This window comes from Somniosus microcephalus, chromosome 27 (genome assembly GCF_052327205.1).
Source record: "Somniosus microcephalus isolate GS21.2 chromosome 27, FLI_Smic_1.0, whole genome shotgun sequence".
Classification (NCBI taxonomy): domain Eukaryota; kingdom Metazoa; phylum Chordata; class Chondrichthyes; order Squaliformes; family Somniosidae; genus Somniosus; species Somniosus microcephalus.
Window position 1 is genome coordinate 35,465,715 of NC_141013.1, and position 19,539 is coordinate 35,485,253.

At 45.0% G+C, this 19,539-nt stretch overlaps 1 protein-coding gene across 3 annotated transcripts in view; it reads right to left on the reverse strand.

Moving 5' to 3' along the window:
* Nucleotides 1–13,175: 13,175 nt before the first annotated feature.
* The window catches only part of hdgfl3 (HDGF like 3), a 149,389-nt gene continuing 143,025 nt past the window's right edge, over nucleotides 13,176–19,539 (reverse strand). For all 3 annotated transcript variants that reach the window (XM_085968844.1, XM_085968845.1, XM_085968846.1), the window contains 2 exons: nucleotides 18,937–19,092; nucleotides 13,176–13,677 (listed from right to left, as the gene is read on the reverse strand). In XM_085968844.1, the coding sequence (XP_085824970.1) occupies nucleotides 13,663–13,677; nucleotides 18,937–19,092 (171 nt within the window). In that variant the 3' untranslated portion in view covers nucleotides 13,176–13,662. The remainder of the gene's footprint in view (nucleotides 13,678–18,936; nucleotides 19,093–19,539) is intronic.

Below are 19,539 nucleotides of genomic sequence, written 5' to 3' on the forward strand. Positions count from 1 at the left end.
GCAGACTGTAAAAATGAATCGGTGAGGATCGGGGAGGAGGCGGGACCAGAGTGTTCACATTCGGGTTCCTTCCGATGACCTCATTGGTGTCTGTGGGAGGAGAGCGGAGGTTGGCAGGCTGGTAATGCGGCGAAGGGTGACTGAAAACTAGAACGGTTTTGTCGGGAGTCGGCAAGTTTTAAAGTTCAACCAAAGGCGAGTCGCCATCGTTCACCGCGAGTCTCCTGCTGGCTTCGTGCCGTCTCTTGGAAGGTTTTTATTCATTCTTTTCCCGAACCAGTTGCGTGGGATAATCCTGGATCATTAATGTCAGCGAGTTGAAACCGCCGCCGAGCCGAAATCCCGTTACCGCCACAGCGCTGATTTATGTGCCAGGAAGTTCTGGAAAAGTTGCGCTGTGGAGGGAGCGTGGCTGTTGGAGACCCAGGACCCGTCCGGTTGCTGGCTGCTGTTTTTTTTGGGGGGGGGGGAGTGGGGAAGAGGAGAGTCCGGGTTCGCGTGACTCTGGCCGGAGACGGCAGGGTGCGGACTGGCTGAGAACTGAAAATGCATGGCCTTGTTCCTGACCTGCTGGGAACGCCCTGACCGCGAAAAGAACAAGTTTGTTTGATGTGGATGTCGGCGGACGGGTGTGAAGCAGACGATCCCAATCACTCGAGCAGCTGTATGGTTTGGGAAGTTTTTTTTGTCGTCTTGAGTTCTTTATAATTTCACTTCTTTAGCTCTTTAGCATTGAATTAAAATTGAGGCTTTTGCTAATTTCAATTTTTTTTTTTAAAGTTCGTAATTAAAATTCATAGATGGGCAGTAGTTTTTAGGACGGTACTTAAAATTAATGTAACGAGCAGGAAAGTGAACAGCAGGCGCAGCTTTAAATAAATTGTCAAACATCACACCAAGGATAGACAGACTCTGCAGTGAGAAGCGGATAAGGGTGTAATGTTATCTTATATCTTAGTATTAAGAGGCTTACGAGTAGATATCGTTGAGTACTCTTTATTAGGTCTTGAGTCAGTGCCAGCTCATGCAGTACTGCTGCATAGCCAAGATGGCTTCCTATTTATCCGACTGCCGTCAAGCAGCTGTCTTTACTACAGCTACCATAAAGCAGCTGTCTTTACTACAGCTACAGTTATCTGTACATCTTTCCCCCTCAACGATGACATAAACAGTAAACACCATAACATAACATAACACATGGAACACATATTAACAACATATAAAAACAGTCAGTGTACTACTATTAATTACTATTAACAACATGTAAAAACTGTCAGTGTAACTATACCTTGCAATAACTGCCGGTACATATAAACACTACCCACACCCAGAAGTCCATTAGCTGTTTACAGTCTTTCCCTTGTCTACAGGTCGAGTCTAACGACAGGCTTTCTGGTGCGCTGTGACCTGTGTAGCTGAGCGGGTATTTGCTGGGCCAACCCAGTTGTGTCCATTAAGTTCATTTCTGTACCACACGGATCCCTTGTCTCATTGTCACCCATGTGTACTTCATCACTTTGTGGCATTGCCCTCGTCTCCTCGTCACTCTGTCGGATTTCCATCATCAGCTCATCCTCTCTGTCCTGCGGCTGATAGGTCTCGGTGGTTTACAGTAGGTGCCTCCTGTTTCTGCGATACACATTGCCATTTTCTGTCATGACACTGTATGACCTGGGGGCGACCTGTTGTAGAACGGTGGCTCTTTGATTCCATGACCCAGGCCCTTCAATGCGAACTACATCCTTCTCCTGTAGAGGCACTAGTGCAGTGGCTGTGCGGTCATGGAGCGTTTTTTTGTTTCCGCTGAAGTTTCCGGGCCTTGTCTGCCCATACCTCATCTCTGTGATCAGGTGTGACATGCCTGGGAAGTCGAGTACGGATTTTGCGACCCAGTAAGAGCTCAGCTGGAGACTTGCCACTTTCCAGCGGGGCTGCCCTGTACGACATCATGGCCCGATATGGGTCAGTGTTGCTGTGTGCTGCTTTCTTTAATAGTCTTTTCACAATCTGTACCCCCTTCTCCGCTTTTCCATTGGCTTGAGGGTAGAGCGGGCTGGAGGTTACATGCTTAAACTCATACTCTGTAGCAAACGACTGAAACTCATGACTGGCATAGGGAGAGCCATTATCAGAGACCAGAGTTCGAGGGATGCCCTGCCTGGAAAAGATTGACTTCAGGTGAGTTATCACAGCTCTTGACGTGGTGCTGGGTAGGAGAGCAATCTCAGGATAATTAGAGTAATAATCAATAACTAACAAATAGTCTTTTCCTTCGTAGTGAAAAATATCAGTTCCTACCTTTTCCCAAGGTTGTGATGGGAGCTCTGTGGTAATGAGGGGCTCTTTTGTTTGCTTGTAGTGATACTCCTGACATGTAGCACACTCACTGATCATCTGGTCAATATCAGAGTTCATGTTTGGCCAGTAGAGTGCCTCACGTGCTCTCCTTTTTGACTTTTCCACACCCAGGTGCCCTTCATGTATCCTGTGAAGCATTTCTCGTCGCATAGAGATGGGCACTACAATCCTGTCACACTTAAGCAGTAGTCCATTGACCACAGGAAGCTCAGACTGAATATGATATTGTTTACATGACCCTTTCTTCCAACCCTCTTGAAGATTTCTCATCACTTTCCCCAGAACAGGGTCCTTTGATAGTTGTTCCTGTGAGGCGGGCAATGCTGCATAGACCATATCCACATGAAGGGCCACATCCTCTTCTGTTTCACTGTTTTGTTTGGCACGAGGCGCAGCCCTGGATAGTGTATCTGCTATGAACATTTGTGTCCCTGGCACATATGTGAACTCAAAATCATAACATTGTAGTCTCATCATTAGGCGCTGTATCCATGATGACGTCACACAGATTCTTTTTTGTGATCCCTAGCAGTGGCTTATGGTCAGTTTCTAGGATAACCTTGGGAAGTCCATAGATGTAGGTATGAAATTTTTCACACCCAAATGCCAAGCCCAGGCACTCTTCTATTTGCGCATACCAGCACGCTGTAGCCGTCATGGAGTGTGACGCACATGCCACTGGTTGCCATTCTCCTTCATGTTCCTGTAGAAGGACAGCCCCTAATCCATCCTTAGAGGCATCTGTGGACACTTTTGTCCTCTTTTCAGGGCAGAAGAACTTCAGTAGGGGTTCACTTGCTAGAATGTATAGCAGCCCCTTCCATTCATTCTCATGTAAGAAGTCACACAACACCAGGTTATAGTCCAACAGTTTGACTATATAAGCTGTGTCTTTATGCATCTCTCCACTTCACCTGACGAAGGAGCAGCGCTCCGAAAGCTTGTGATTTCAAATAAAACTGTTGGACTATAACCTGGTGTTGTGTGACTTCTTACATTTGTCCACCCCAATCCAACACTGGCATCTCCACACCATTCATTCTCATGTTCATGTCCCCATTGGAGTTTTCTCAAGTGAGCAGTTTTCACTGCCAGATTTGGAATGAATTTCCCTAGGTAATTAACCATGCCAAGGGCCCGCTGAACCCCTTGTCCTTTGGTTTTTCCATGTCATGTATGGCCTTTACCTTTGACTTGTCTGGCTGAATCCCTTCTGCAGAAATCTTGTCCCCGAGGAATGTGATTTCATTGACGCTGAACTGACATTTGTCTTTATTTAGTTTGAGTCCATACTGCCGTATCCTCAAGTGTTTTTTCCAGTCTGGTGTCGTGCTCTCCCTGAGTGGAGCCCCATACTACCAGATCAACCACGTACACCCGCACACCATCCAGGCCCCCTCTGATTTGCTCCATTGCTCTGTGGAAGATTTCTGGGGCGGAGCTAATGCCGAAGGGCAGGCGCTGGTAAGAGTATCGACCAAACAGTGTGTTAAAGGTGCACAGCTTAGCACTCTCTTCATCAAGTTTCAGCTGCCAGAATCCATGCGAGGCATCCATCTTGGAGAAGAATTTTGCTCCTGTCATTTCGCTGACTATTTCCTCTATCTTAGGGATTTGATAGTGCTCTCTTTTTATATTAGCGTTAAGGTCCTTGGGATCCATCCAGACACGCAATTTATCAGTCTTTTTTGAATTGACGCAAACCATGGAATTTACCCAGTCAGTCGGTTCCTCAGTCTTCTTTATGACACCTAGTCCCTCCATGCGGTCTAGCTCTTTCCGCAGTTTCTCACGGAGGGCCACCGGAACTCTCCTGGGTGCGTGAATCACAGGTTGTGCGTCATCTCTCAGTTTGATGGAGTATGTAAAGGGCAGTGCTCCGAAACCCTGAAATACATCTGCGTACTTGTGTGTTATATCATCATGCTTTATATTTGTACTGTCTTGGGGGGGCACTCTGCACATAGTTCAGTTCATTAATAGTATAGACTCGTTTTACCAAGCCCAAATCCACATATGCCTTATCCCCCAACAGTGACTCATGTCCTTCAGGCACTATAACAAACGTCAATGGGTGAATGCGATTTTTTACCTTAACATTCAGCCTACACGTTCCTTTTTTTTCAATACTTTGTCCATTGTACGCCTTCAAAGCCACTGTCTTGTTCAGTATTTTTGTTCTCACTTTGAGATTCCGTGCATCACTCCAGCTTATGAGGTTTGCCTTAGCATCTGTATCTAGCTTGAAGGGAACAATGGTGCTATTTACCAGCAAGGGGGCTATCCAAACTTCAGTCTTTAGTCCTACAGAATGTACTTCCTTTTCCATATCTTTACCCTGTTTTAAGTCATTTTGCACCATTCCAACATACAAAGTCTCCGATTCCGTGTCTTCAGTCTCAATAGCATGCACTGTCTTTTTACATAGAAACATAGAAGATAGGAGCAGGAGTAGGCCGTTCGGCCCTTCGAGCCTGCTCCGCCATTCAATGAGATCATGGCTGATCATCCAAATTCAGTACCCTGTCCCTGCCTTCTCCCCATATCCCTTGATCCCTTTAGCCTCAAGAAATATATCCAACTCTTTCTTGAATATATTTAATGAACTGGCCTCCACTGCCCTCTGTGGTAGAGAATTCCACAGGTTCACCACTCTCTGGGTGAAGAAGTTCCTCCTCATTTCAGTCCTAAATGGCTTACCCCTTATCCTTAGACTATGACCCCTGGTTCTGGACTCCCCGGCCATCCGAAACATCCTTCCTGCATCTAGTCTGTCCAGACCTGACAGAATTTTATAGGTTTCGATGAGATCCCCTCTCAATCTTCTAAACTCCAGTGAGTATAAGCCCAATCGACACAATCTCTCCTCATACGTCATTCCTGCCATCCCAGGTATCAGCCTGGTGAATCTTCGCTGCACTCCCTCCATGGCAAGAACGTCCTTCCTCAGGTAAGGTGACCAAAACTGCACACAATACTCAAGGTGCAGTCTCACCAAGGCCCTGTACAACTGTAGCAAGACATCCTTGTTCCTGTACTCGAACCCTCTTGCTACAAAGGCCAGCATACCATTTGCCTTCTTAACCGCCTGCTGCACCTGCATGCTTACCTTCAGCGACTGGTGCACAATAACACCCAGGTCTCTTTGCACTTCCCCTTCTCCCAATCTATTGACATTCAAATAATAATCTGCCTTCCTGTTTTTGCCACCAAAGTGGATAACCTCACATTTATCTACATTATAGTGCATTTGCCATGTTTCTGCCCAATCACCCAACCTGTCCAAATCGTACTGGAGTTTCACGACATCCTCCTCACAGCTTACCCTCCCACCCAGCTTTGTGTCGTCTGCAAATTTGGAGATATTGCATCCAATTCCCTCGTCCAGATTATTAATATATATTGTGAACAACTGGGGTCCTAGGACCAATCCTTGCGGTACCCCACTAGTCACTGCCTGCCACTCGGAAAACGACCCGTTTATTCCAACTCTTTGCTTTCTGTCCGCCAACCGTTCTCTATCCAAGTCAATACCTTGCCCCCAATCCCATGTGCCTTAATTTTGCACGCTAATCTCTTATGTGGGACCTTATCAAAAGCCTTCTGAAAGTCCAAATACACCACATCCACTGGTTCTCCCTTATCTATTTTACCAGTTACATCCTCAAAAAATTCCAGTAGATTAGTCAAGCATGATTTACCTTTTGTAAATCCATGTTGACTTTGTCTGATCCTGTCACTGCTTTCCAAGTGCTCTGCTATTACATCTTTTATAATAGACTCTAGCATTTTCCCCACTACCGATGTCAGGCTTATAATTCCCCGCTTTTTCTCTACCACCTTTTTTGAATAGTGGGGTAACATTAGCTACCCTCCAATCCATGGGTACCGTTCCAGAGTCTATCGAGTTCTGGAAGATGACCAGCAATGCATCTACTATCTCTAGGGCCACTTCCTTAAGTACCCTGGGATGTAGACCATCAGGCCCTGGGGATTTATCAGCCTTCAGTCCCATCAATTTTCCTAACACCATTTCCCTACAAATACTGATTTCTTTCAGTTCCTCCCTTTCATCAGACCCTATGTTCCCCGACATCTCTGGGAGGTTATTTGTGTCCTCCTTTGTGAAGATAGAACCAAAGTATGTATTTAGTTGGTCTGCCAGTTCCTTGTTTCCCATTATAAATTCCCCTGATTCTGACTGTAAGGGACCTACGCTTGACTTCACCAATCTTTTTCTCTTCACATATCTATAAAAGCTTTTACAGTCAGTTTTAATGTTCCCTGAAAGCTTACTCTCATATTCTAATTTCCCTTTCTTAATTAATCCCTTTGTCCTCCTTTGTTGACTCCTAAACTGCTCCCAATCCTCAGGATTATTGCTTTTTCTAGCCAATTTATATGTCCTCTCCTTGGATCTTATGCTATCCCTAATTTCCCTTGTTAGCCATGGTTGAGTCACCTTTTTTGTTTTATTTTTATGCCAAACTGGGATGAACAAATTCTGTAGCTCATCCATTCGGTCTTTGAATGTTTGCCATTGCCTATCCACTGTCAACCCTTTGAGTGCCATTCCCCAATCAATCCTACCCAACTCGCTCCTCAGACCATCATAGTTTCCTTTATTTAAATTGAGGACCCTTGTCTCTGAGTCAACTACTTCATTCTCCATCTTAATGAAGAATTCGATCATATAATGATCGCTCCGACCCAAGGGGCCTCGTACAACAAGATTGCTAATTAATCCTTTCTCGTTACATAATACCCAGTCTATGATGGCCTGATCTCTGGTTGGTTCCTCGACATATTGGTCCAGGAAACCATCCCGTAAACACTCCAGGAATTCCTCCTCCACAGTATTGTTACTAATTTGGTTGGCCCAATCTATATGTAGATTAAAGTCACCCATGATGACTGCTGTTCCCTTATTGCACGCTTCTTTAATTTACCTTCGTTTTTCTCTTCCCAAAAGCACATTTTAGCAGTGATTCCTGCCTTTACATTTTGCGCAGTTCTTCCCATAAGCTGGACATTGTCTTGCCACGTGTCTATTGCCACACTGTCTGCAATCGTATGGCGTCATAGTCCTGAACTCTGTGCCCTCTTGTGTCCCTTCTGTGTACTACATCCACTGGTAGGTTGTCCAGTCCCAGTGCTCTCACGCCCGTTGCTGTAGTTCTCCCATCGAATGTTTGCGTGTGCATGGCTGAGAGTTCACTAGCATAACATTTTTACTGCAGCCTCCATAGTTAAGTCATTGTCCCTAAGCATTCTCTCCCTTACCTTCTTGTCAAGTATTCCGAAAACGACCTGATCGCGTATCATCGATTCCTTCAAGTCTCCAAAGTTACATGTTTGTGCTTTTGTTTTCAAGTCCGTCAGGAAAACATCAAAGGATTCTCCTTGCTTTTGCACACGGGAGCGAAAAACAAATCTCTCGAACGTTTCATTCTTTTTAGGTGTGCAGTATTTATCGAACAAATCTATCACCTTGTCCAGATCATTTTTGTCACCTTCAGCTGCAAATGTAAATGTATTATACAGCTCGATTGCCTGTGAGCCAGCCACTGTTAGCAACAAAGCTACCTTGCGTGTTCCAGAGCTAGTTGTGGCATCGATCGCTGTGAGGTAGAGAAGAAAGCGTTGTTTGAATTCGCGCCAATTTTCTTCCAGATTTCCTTCAAGTTGCAGGCTAGTCGGTGGTTTTATCCCTTCCATTGTTGTGGTATGCCCGTATCGTGCGTTCTATAAATCCTGGTACCATGTAATGTTATCTTATATCTTAGTATTAAGAGGCTTACGAGTAGATATCGTTGAGTACTCTTTATTAGGTCTTGAGTCAGTGCCAGCTCATGCAGTACTGCCGCATGGCCAAGATGGCTTCCTATTTATACGACTGCCGTCAAGCAGCTGTCTTTACTACAGCTACCGTAAAGCAGCTGTCTTTACTACAGCTACAGTTATCTGTACAAAGGGGTAAGCCATTTAGGACTGAGATGAGGAAGAATTTCTTCACCCAGAGAGTGGTGAACCTGTGGAATTCTCTGCCACACAGGGCAGTTGAGGCCAATTCATTAAATATATTCAAGAAGGAGTTGGATATATTTCTTGAGGCTAAAGGGATATGGGGAGAAAGCAGGGACAGGGTACTGAATTTGGATGATCAGCCATGATCTCGTTAAATGGCGGAGCGGGCTCGAGGGGCCGAATGGCCTACACCTGCTCCTATCTTCTAAGTAGGCACACCCAACACTGATATGTTAGCAAATACCTGTTTTCTTAAAAGCATTATTAAAACACCCTTTACAGTCGGCACTTTCATATTATGAGTATTATATAGTATTATCATTTGGGGGGGGGGTGGTCCCTGATTACTAATCGATTTGAAAAGGGGTCCTTCAATCAAGCTCTGGAATTCCTTCCCTAAACCTCTCTGCCTCTCTCCTCCTTTTAAGATGCTCCTTAAAACCTCCCTCTTTAACCAAGCTTTTGGTCATCTGTCACAATATTCCTTTGTGGCTTGGTGCCAAATTTTGTCTGATAACCTTAAAGACGCTATATAAATGCAAGTTGTTGCTGGTTAGGGAAGGCTAGAAGGGAAGTAACGTCACAAGACTGGAATGCTTGAAATTAAAAGTTAGCAATTTTGTATTGGTGCAATTCCATCGGTTATTTTTCAAATTACTAACCCGTAAGAAGAATTATAAATTAATTTCAGTTTCTCTTTTGCTCTTTCTGTTGTAAAATGTAAAGTTGAGGCACTGACCTGACCCAAGTAGATATAAAGAGCTGACTCACAGGACTTGATTACAAGTCTGAGCAGCCTGGGTAGATATACGTGTTGGGATTCAGAGCAAAATAGCCCGAATGTTCACTAGATTCATGGCTGCAGTCAAACACCAGCTGTTACATATGCACCATCATAAGATTTATCTGCCTCTTACCCCCCGCCACGATTAAAAAGTGTTTTACAGGCACGGAGATAACTGTTGACGCAGCGGGATAAACTAGCAACACCATTCGATCTGGCTCTACAGATTTACAATGAGCAATAATGAAGGCACCGTGACTCATACATCACCAAACATATCCTTCAGCTCCCTCGTGTGGTCCAATTCAGTTAACTTTATCATAATGCCATCAACATTTACAGTTTGATGGATTAAATCAGGATTTTCTTTAAACTGACTGGGTGAGGTGATGGTGATATTTTATGGATCAGAGAAAAGCAAATCAGAATATTTTCTTAATGTTGAGAGACTATCGAGGCCTTTGTTACCTCTAGACTCCACTATTCCAACACACTCCTGGCCGGCCTCCCACCTTGCACCCTCCGTAAACTTGAGCTCATCCAAAACTCGGCTGCCCGTGTCCTAACTCGCACCAAGTCCCGTTCACCCATCACCCCCCCCCCGCCCCCCCCCGTGCTCACTGACCTACATTGGCTCCCAGTTAAGCAAAGTTTCGATTTTAAAATTCTCGTTTTCAAATCCCTCCATGGCCTCTCCCTTCCCTATCTCCGTAACCTCTTCCAGCCCTCCGAGATATCTGTGCTCCTCCAATTCTGGCCTCGTGAGTATCCCCGATTTTAATCGTTGCACCATTGGCGGCTGTGCCTTCAGCTGCCAAGGCCCTAAGCTCTGGAATTCCCTCCATACACCTCACGACCTCTCTTTCCTCCTTTTAAGACGCTCCCTGAAACCACCCCTTTGACCAAGCTTTTGATCATCTGCCCTAATATGTGGCTCGGTGTCAAATTTTGTTTTGATAACGCTCCTGTGAAGCGCCTTGGAACGTTTTGCTATGTTAAAGGTGCTATATAAATACAAGTTGTTGTTGACTAGGAGCTGTGGAGGAGCAAAGGAACTTGGGTGTCCATGTATACAAATAACTAAAAACTAGTGCACAGGTACAAAAAATCATCATAAAGGTTAATGGAATTTTGGCCTTTATTTTAAGGGGGCTAGAATACAAAAGTGAGGATGTGATGCTTCCATTGTTCAGAGCCTTAGTCAGACCCTCTCTGCAGTAACTGTTCAGTTTGGGGCACCAAACCTCAGGAAAGATATATTGGCCTTGGAGGGTGCACAATGCAGATTCATCAGACTTATACCAGGGCTTAAAGGGTTAAATGATGGGAATAGCTTGCATAAACTTGGTTTGTGTTCCCCTGAGTTTAGAAGGTTGAGGGGTGATCTAATCAAGGTGTTTAAAATGATAAAGGGATTCGATAGGGTAGATACAGAGAAACCATTTCCTCTGGTCGGGGAGTCCTGTTCAAAGGGGCACAATCTTAAAATTAGAGTGAGGCCATTTAGGAGTGAAATCAGGAAGCACCTTTTCACGCGTAGGGATGTGGAAATCTGGCACATTCTCCCCTAACAGGCTGTGGATTGTGGCTCAAATGAAAATTTCAGGACTGAGGTTGGTAGATTTTTGTTAGGTAAGGGATATGGAACAAAAGTGGTAAAAGGACCTGAGGTACAGATGAGCCATGATTTAATTGAATGGCGGAACAGGCTTGAGAGGCTGAAGGGCCTACTCCTGTTTCTATGTCCATACTGTATGACTGCAAGGATTGTCATCTTAACCCATGGTCTGCTCTGGATAAGTTATCTTGTTCAGATTCAATTGCACTACTGGTGTTGCATGTATGTTAACTTGTCTGACTCCCTTCCCCTCCCTGGCCACTGTCTCGGGCCGAACCAGCCATTTCGTAACCTCGTCATCCTATTTGACCCTGAACTGAGCTTCTGACCTCGTATCCTCTTCATCACAAAGACCACCTAATTACACCTCCGTAATATTGCCGGTCTCCACCCCTGCCTTAGCCTATCTGCTGCCGAAAACCACATCCATGCTTTTGTTACCTCCAGACATGATTGTCCCAATGCTCTCCAGGCTGACCTGTCATCTTCCACCTCCCATAAACTGGAGCTCATCCAAAACTCTGCTGCCCGTGTGCTAACTCGCACCAAGTCCCATTCACCCATCACTCCTGTGCTTGCTGCTCTACATTGGCCCCTGGTTCAACAACACCTCGATTTAAAAATTCTCATTCTCATGTTCGCATCCCTCCATGGCCTTGCCTCTTCCTATCTCTGTAACCTCCTACAACCCTTCGATGAACTGTGCGTTCCTTCAATTCTGGCCTCTTGTGCACCTCCCACTCCCACTGCCCTACCATTGGCAGCCATTCATTCAGATCTCTAGGCGCCAAGCTCTGGAATTCACTCCCTAAACCTCGCTACCTCTCTCCTCCTTTTAAGAAGCTCCTTAAAAACTACCTCTTTGATCAAATTTTTGGTCACCTGTCCTAATGTCTCCTTCTTTGGCTCAGTGTCAATTTTTGTCTGATTTACGCTCCTGTGAAGCGCTTTGGGACGTTTTACTACATTAAAGGTGCTATATGAATGCAAGTTGTTGTCTGGTGCGAGTGGGTCTGAAGTGAGGAAATCCGGTCAATATCCATTGTTCTGGGCCCTAATTAGCTGCAAAGCTGGGCATTGGAACATTTTCGTTAGCCAATTAGAAGTAATGTTTTTGAGTGTTGGTTTCACTTCCAACATTGGACAATGTCACTTGGCAGACAAAGAACGGAAGGCAAGTATTTTAGGTTTTGTTTAAAAATGAAAAAAAGGATGGGACGGGATAGTGCAATGGGTTAGAAGACTGACCTCTCTCCTCTGGAAACCAAGTTAATTTCTAACACAGATTGATGGGATAAAAGTGTTGATTGCTGATTGTACGTGTCCTACATGAGATGAGTTTGAATATACTGTGTAATTAAAGTAAAAGCTGAATGGATTACCACTGACCGATTTTCATGTGCAAAAATCTCATTGTGACTCATAATTAGACACGGGTGACTGTCAATATGCCCTGTAATTTTTTGTGGCCCCTTTAAGGGGCTGCGCAGGCCATTCAAAATACCGCACATGCGCGGTTTTTACATTGAAAAGCCACCAAGCTGGCTGTGCGGGTTCCCTGGAGCACGGCGCGGCCGCACAGCTTAAAGGGACCATTGTTGACCGTACATAATTAATCCAACCGTGATTGCAATTTCCGGGTAAAGTGGTGACGGAGGTAAAGGCTAGTTAGTGGATGGTGAATATAACTGCTGCTCTTGATATCTGCAGTGATGACCCAGCACTGGCTTCAGTATTAGCCTGGAATATTACGAAGCCTAGCTCATTTCAGACAGGGCTGCAGTTCTGCAATCGACTGGCCGCACACTTGCATCACTTTTCAAGAAATGTATTGCATGACAGCCCTCACTGCATAGGCTCTACCACCTGCTTTGCTGGCGGTGACCGATTCTGCCGATGCAGAGAGGATGCTTCCCCTCGTGGGGAAATCTAGAACTCGGGGGCATAGTTTCAGAATAAAGGGTCGCCCTTTTAGGACTGCGATGAGGAGGAATTTCTTCTCTCCGAAGGTCATAAATCTGTGGAATTCTCTGCCCCAGAGAGCCGTGGAGGCTGGGTCATTAAATACATTTAAGGTGGAAATAGACAGATTTTTGCAAGATAAGGGATTGAAGGGTTATGGGGAGCGGGCAGGGAAGTGGCTTTGAGCCCAAGATCAGCCATGATGTTATTGAATGGCGGAGCAGGCTCGAGGGGCCAAGTGGCCTATTCCTGCTCCTATTTCTTATGCCTGGATGGTCACTTGATCATTTTCGTCTTATGTTTACCACCATTGGAGCAATGGTCAGTTGGATTTGCGACCGAGAGGACCTCATTCTTTCATGCCAAGATCTGTCCCAAAGTGTCTAGCCTTCCCGTCAGCTGTAAAATAAGTGACACTGACATCCGTGCATTCCATAAATTTTATTCTACTAGACAGTCATTTCTGAACAGCAGTAGAACAGACATTTTTTGTGTAAAGATACTAAATAAATGCTTAAAAAATCTCGTAGAACAGATGGCACAGGGAAGAATAAAACTGAGCTGAGTACAAGAAGGAAAGTTTAATTCTCACATTTAAAGCAAGCGTCAAAAATAAATATTGTATCCTTTCTCAATAACAGAACAGCAAGGCGATTATAAGAAGGAAGTACCATAAGGTGTGGGTGGAATGCTGCGCACAACATTCCGGAAGAGGGAGAATATAAAATAAAGGGCATTTTCTTTTTGTTTTTACTGGCTGGCATATGCGCAAAACTATAATCAGCAGCGTGATGAAGAAAAGCCTGCACAAACTGCAAATCTGATGTCGACGGTGGCAGAAGGAATGATTGTATGTAAAATATCCAATATTGAACAGCCAAGAACTGGTCCCTCTATGTTTAGTGGCCAGAATTCAGATGATTGAAGTCTGAAATGAAGAATTAAAATTAGTTACAACATAAGCAAAACACCGCGATGCTGGAAATCTGAAACAAAAACCAAAAATGCTGAAAATACTCAGCATGTCGGGCAGGATCTGTGGAGAGAGAAACCGAGTTAACATTTGACCGACGCAAGGTCATCGACCTGAAACATTAACTCTGTTTCTCTCTCCACCGATGCTGCCTGACCTGAGTATTTCCAGCATTTTTTAATTAAAAGTAGTTATTTTGCTTAAAGCAAGCTTTATAAGCTTTTTAAGTCTTAAGATTATTTCAGTTAAGTTACTTAAAAAAAAAGTTAGTTAATAGTCGAATAAATAAAGGCATAGCAGGGCAGCTCGGTCCAGCAGAATGCACATCCTGTGCCATGTGGGAATTCCAGGATACTTCCCGTGTCCTGGACAACCATGTGTGCAGGAACTGTCGTCGGCTGCAGGGACTCGAGCTTGAGCAGCAGCTGGCGTCTCTGCGCTGTATCCGTGAGGCTGAGAGCTACGTGGATAGCACGTTTCAGGAGGTGGTCACCCCGCAGCTAAGGAGTGCACCGGCAGAAGAGGACCACCAGGCAGGTAGTGCAGGAGTCCCCCGAGTGCATCTCGCTCTCCAACCAGTATTCTGTTCTGAGTACTGGTGAGGGCGATGGTTCCTCTGGGGAGTATAGCCAGAGCACCACAGGTGGCTCAGCTGTACGGGGGGAAGACAGGGAAAGCAATAGTGGTAGAGGAGGCAGAGGGTATGGCTGAAGTACTAAATGAGTACTTTGCATCTGTCTTCACCAAGGAAGAGGATGCTGTCATAGACGTAGTAAAGGAGGAGGTGGTGGAGATACTGGATGGGATAGAAATTGATAAAGATGAAGTACTAGAAAGGCTGGCTGTACTTAGTAGATAAGTCACCAGGACCAGATGGGCTGCATTCTCGGATGCTGAGGGAAGTAAAGGAAGAAATTGCGGAGGTACTGGCCATATTCTTCCAATCCTCCTTAGAAACGGGGTTGGTGCCAGAGGACAAATGTTACACCATTGTTCAAAAAAGGGTGTAAAGATAAACCCAGCAACTATCGGCTGGTCAGTTTAACCTCGGTCATGGGGAAGCTTTTAGAAACAATAATCAGGGACAAAGTTAACAGTCACTTGGACAAGTGTGGATTAATTAAGGAATCGTGTTTAACCAACTTGATTGAGTTTTTTGATGAGGTAACAGAGTGGGTTGATGAGGGCAATGCGGTTGACGTGGATTTCCAAAAGGCGTTCGACAAAGTGCCACTCTAGCTGGAGTAGCAGTGAAGAAGTCGGCAGCAAAATTGAAGCCCATGGAATAAAAGGGACAGTGGCAGCATGGATACGAAATTGGCGAAGTGACAGGACACAGAGAGTAGTGGTGAATGGTTGTTTTTCGGACTGGAGGAAGGTATACAGTGGTGTTCGCCAGGGGTCGGTACTAGGACCACTGCTTTTCTTGATATATTAATGACTTGGATGTGGGTGTACAGGGCACAATTTCAAAATTTGCAGATGACACACAACTTGGAAGTATAGTGAGCAGTGAGGAAGATAGTGATAGACTTCAAGATGACATAGACAGGCTGGTGGAATGGGCGGGCACATGGCAGATGAAATTTAATGCAGAAAAGTGTGAAGTGATACATTTTGGTAGAAAGAATGAGAGGGGAAATATAAACTAAAGGGTACAATCCTAAAGGGGGTGCATGAACAGAGAGACCTGGGGTATATGTGCACAAATCGTTGAAGGTGGCAGGGCAGGTTGAGAAAGCAGTTAAAAAAGCTTACGGGATTCTGAGCTTCATGAATAGAGGTATAGAGTACAAAAGTGTGGAAATTATGATGAACCTTTATAAAACACTGGTTCTGCCTCAACTGGAGTATTGTGTCCAATTCTGGGCACCGCACTTTAGGAAGGATGTGAAGGCCTTAGAGAGGGTGCAGAAAAGATTTACAAGAATGATTCCAGGGATGAGGGACTTCAGTTATGTGGATAGACTGGATTGCTCTCCTTGGAGCAGAGAAGATTGAAAGATTTGATAAAGGTGTTCAAAATCATGAGTGGTCTGGACAGAGTAGATGGAGAGAAACTATTCCCATTCGCAGAAGGGTCTAGAACCAGAGGACACAGATTTAAGAAAAAGAACCAAAGGCGACATAAGAAAAAACTTTTACTCAGCGAGTGGTTAGGATCTGGAATGCACTGCCTGAAAGGGTGGTGGAGGGAGACTCGATCACGGCTTTCAAAAGGGAGTTGGATAAGTACCTGAAGGAAAAACATTTGCAGCGCTGCGGAGAAAGGGCGGGGGAGTGGGACTAGCTGAGGTGCTCTTGCAGAAAGCCAGCATAAGCTCGACGGGCTGAATGGCCTTATTCCGTGCTGTAACCATTCTATGATTAAGTGTGTTTCTTTGAAAAACCTTTCCAATGATGGAGTACAATCCATTTCCCTGGTGTGGCTGGGGGAGATTATGAGACTCTGTGTAAAACTAACTAAAGCCCTTAAAAAAATGTTCTTTTGACTTTGCCCATTGGATGATGGACCCACCCTGTGTCTGTGGAGGATGAACTTTAGTTAAGCAGTTTTTCCTCTTCCAATTTCCCTGTTCTCTCCTGGAGGTGCTAACTCATGCTGGGACAGGGGTCCATGGGCACCAGCACTCATTCTTCATGTGTGAATACAGACAGTGAGAGTCGGTGTACTATTTGAACATGGGGACTGTCACACTGGTGTTGTGCTCAGGCTTGGGGCTAGTGTCTGGGTTTCTGCTGAAACAAACCTCAAATCTAATTAGATTCATAGATGAGGCTTACATTAGAGCTGTTTTCTTGTCACGTACATTCTAGGCAGAGGGTAAAAAATGTAATCAGAAAATAAATCAGAAGTACATCCGATCCTTTAAGAGGATTATTATCATCTAAAGCCCACAGGCCGTCTATTGCATCCTAAAAACCTCATCTATCATCTAAAAAAACTATAGCACCTCCCAAACCCACAACCTTTAGGCACATGGGAACACCACCGCCTCCAAGTTCCCCTCCAAGTCACACACACATCGGCGATCCTTCATCATCACTGGGCCAAAATCTTGGAACTCCACCTCTAACAGCACTGTGGGAGCACCTTCACCATACGGACTGCAGCGGTTCAAGAAGGTGGCTCACCACCACCTTCAAGGGCAATTAAACATAGAAGATAGGAGCAGGAGTAGGCCATTCGGCCCCTCGAGCCTGCTCTGCCATTCAATGAGATCATGGCTGATCATCCAAATTCAGTACCCTGTCCCTGCCTTCTCCCCATATCCCTTGATCTCTTTAGCCTCAAGAAATATATCCAACTCTTTCTTGAATATATTTAATGAACTGGCCTCCACCACCCTCTGTGGCAGAGAATTCCACAGGTTCACCACTCTCTGGGTGAAGAAATTCCTCCTCATTTCAGTCCTAAATGGCTTACCCCTTATCCTTAGACTATGACCCTGGTTCTGGACTCCCCGGCCATCAGAAACATCCTTTCTGCATCTATTCTGTCCAGACCTGACAGAATTTTATAGGTTTCGATGAGATCCCCTCTCAATCTTCTAAACTCCAGTGAGTATAAGCCCAATCGACACACTCTCTCCTCGTACGTCATTCCTGCCATTCCAGGTATCAGCCTGGTGAATCTTCGCTGCACTCCCTCCATGGCAAGAACGTCCTTCCTCAGGTAAGGTGACCAAAACTGCACACAATACTCAAGGTGCGGTCTCACCAAGGCCCTGTACAACTGCAGCAAGACATCCTTGTTCTTGTACTCGAACCCTCTTGCTACGAAGGCCAACATACCATTTGCCTTCTTAACCGCCTGCTGCACCTGCATGCTTACCTTCAGCGACTGGTGCACAATAACACCCAGGTCTCTTTGCACTTCCTCTTCTCCCAATCTATTGCCATTCAAATAATAATCTGCCTTCCTGTTTTTGCCACCAAAGTGGATAACCTCACATTTATCCACATTATAGTGCATTTGCCATGTTTCTGCCCAATCACCCAACCTGTCCAAATCGTACTGGAGTTTCACGACACGCTCCTCACAGCTTACCCTCCCACCCAGCTTTGTGTGGATGGGAAATTAATGCTGGCTTTGCCAGCGATGCCCACATCCCATGAACAAATTTAAAAAAAAACCTTTTCCGGCTGCCTTCAGTTTCTTCTGCACATCCTTGAGAAGTACAAAACATTCATATTAAGTTGTACAAATAATATCCTTGTACATAAACTAGTTGATAGAAATTGATTGCTATGATTAGTCAACAACTCCCTTATCATGCGACTACCAGGATGGTAGAAGGAGAACTAGATGAACCGTGGTCTTTTATCATCTAGCAATTCCTATGTTCCTATATTTCAGATCTTGGGAACGTTCCTGATATGGGGCAAAGTGAGGGTCATACCAATGAACAACTAAGACTAAGGAAAATGTCGGGATATGTTAGGTTAGAGCAGGCCAAGTTTGGGATAGAATTGACCAATAAGACCACAGAGAGACATGGGCTGATGATCCCCGCTGTCTCTCAAATTTGGATTCGGTCTTCAATTACCTGGTATAGGCCATTGAGAAGGTAACGTTCGTTGTGACAGTTTGGAACTTGAATATCAAAGAAAAGCCTTCTTTACAATCAATTCAAGAGAGTTTTCAATTTTAATAATGTTGGAAGCAAAGCAGATTTAAATTGTGATTTGTTATCTTGCTGGAGCAATATATTTTGGTGATTGAGGCTTTTAACAGCTTTAAGAGGAATGGGTTATTTATGAGGTAGCAGCTTGCATGAAGACTGCAGTGCGAGACATGAAAAGAAGGTTATTATACGTTATGATTACAAGATGTCGTGATCTGGAATGCACTGCCTGAAAGGGCGGTGGAAGCAGATTCAATAACTTCAAAGAGAATTCGATATATACTTGAAAAGGGAATATTTGCTGGGCTGTGGGGAAAGAGCGGAGGAGTGGGACTAATTGGAGAGCGCTGTCAAAGACAGGCACTGCTGTGCTGTAAAATTCCATGATTCTATAAGGGTGAGGAAAGACCATCTGGCCCACAATGCCTGCCCCATACAGTTGATGGTGCAACTGTGCACAGCATTTACCCATCCCCTTAACCACCAATCTCCAGCAAACCTGCAGCCAATTCAGAAAAATCTCTGGGAAATTCCTCGCCAAGATTCTCTAAAGCCATCAACCTCCAAGTGACTGAACTCTTTTTACCTCTTCATTCGTTTTCTGATGTTCGGCAGCGTTTTTTGTATCGCCGTCTGCCTCTCCCGCTTCTGAACCACTCTTATTTTCCTCCTGCTTGACGTCCTTTTTGCCTTCGTCATTGCCTTCCTGATCGGAGGATTTCCGCAACTGTTTTGCAGATTTCTGGAAAACACAATGTCGGTGGTTGAAATAAAAGAAAATGATCAGAGTGGGCTGGGAGTTCTCCTTATCCGTCACCGTGGAAACCCCGGATAGACACATCAACGATCTTGCGCCAAAGTTACAGCTGCAACTTTGATCTGGAGAAGCTCCGAGGTAAGGTGCTCTGCAAAATGTGAAACAGCAACATCATCTACTAAAAGTCACATTTTAAGCATAAGATTGGGCTGGGGTTCCAGCAACACAGGGCTACTTGCATGCTAAAGACCAAAAGCAGCAGGCTATAGACAGAGCTAAGCTGCCCAACAACCAACAGATCCGAGCAAAGACCTGGAGCCCTGCCACATCCAATCGAGAATGGTGGTGAACAATCAGGCAACTAAAAGCAGGAGGCCCCATCCACAACAATTGTTAAGCCCAGCACGTTGGTGCAAGAGATGAGGCTGAATT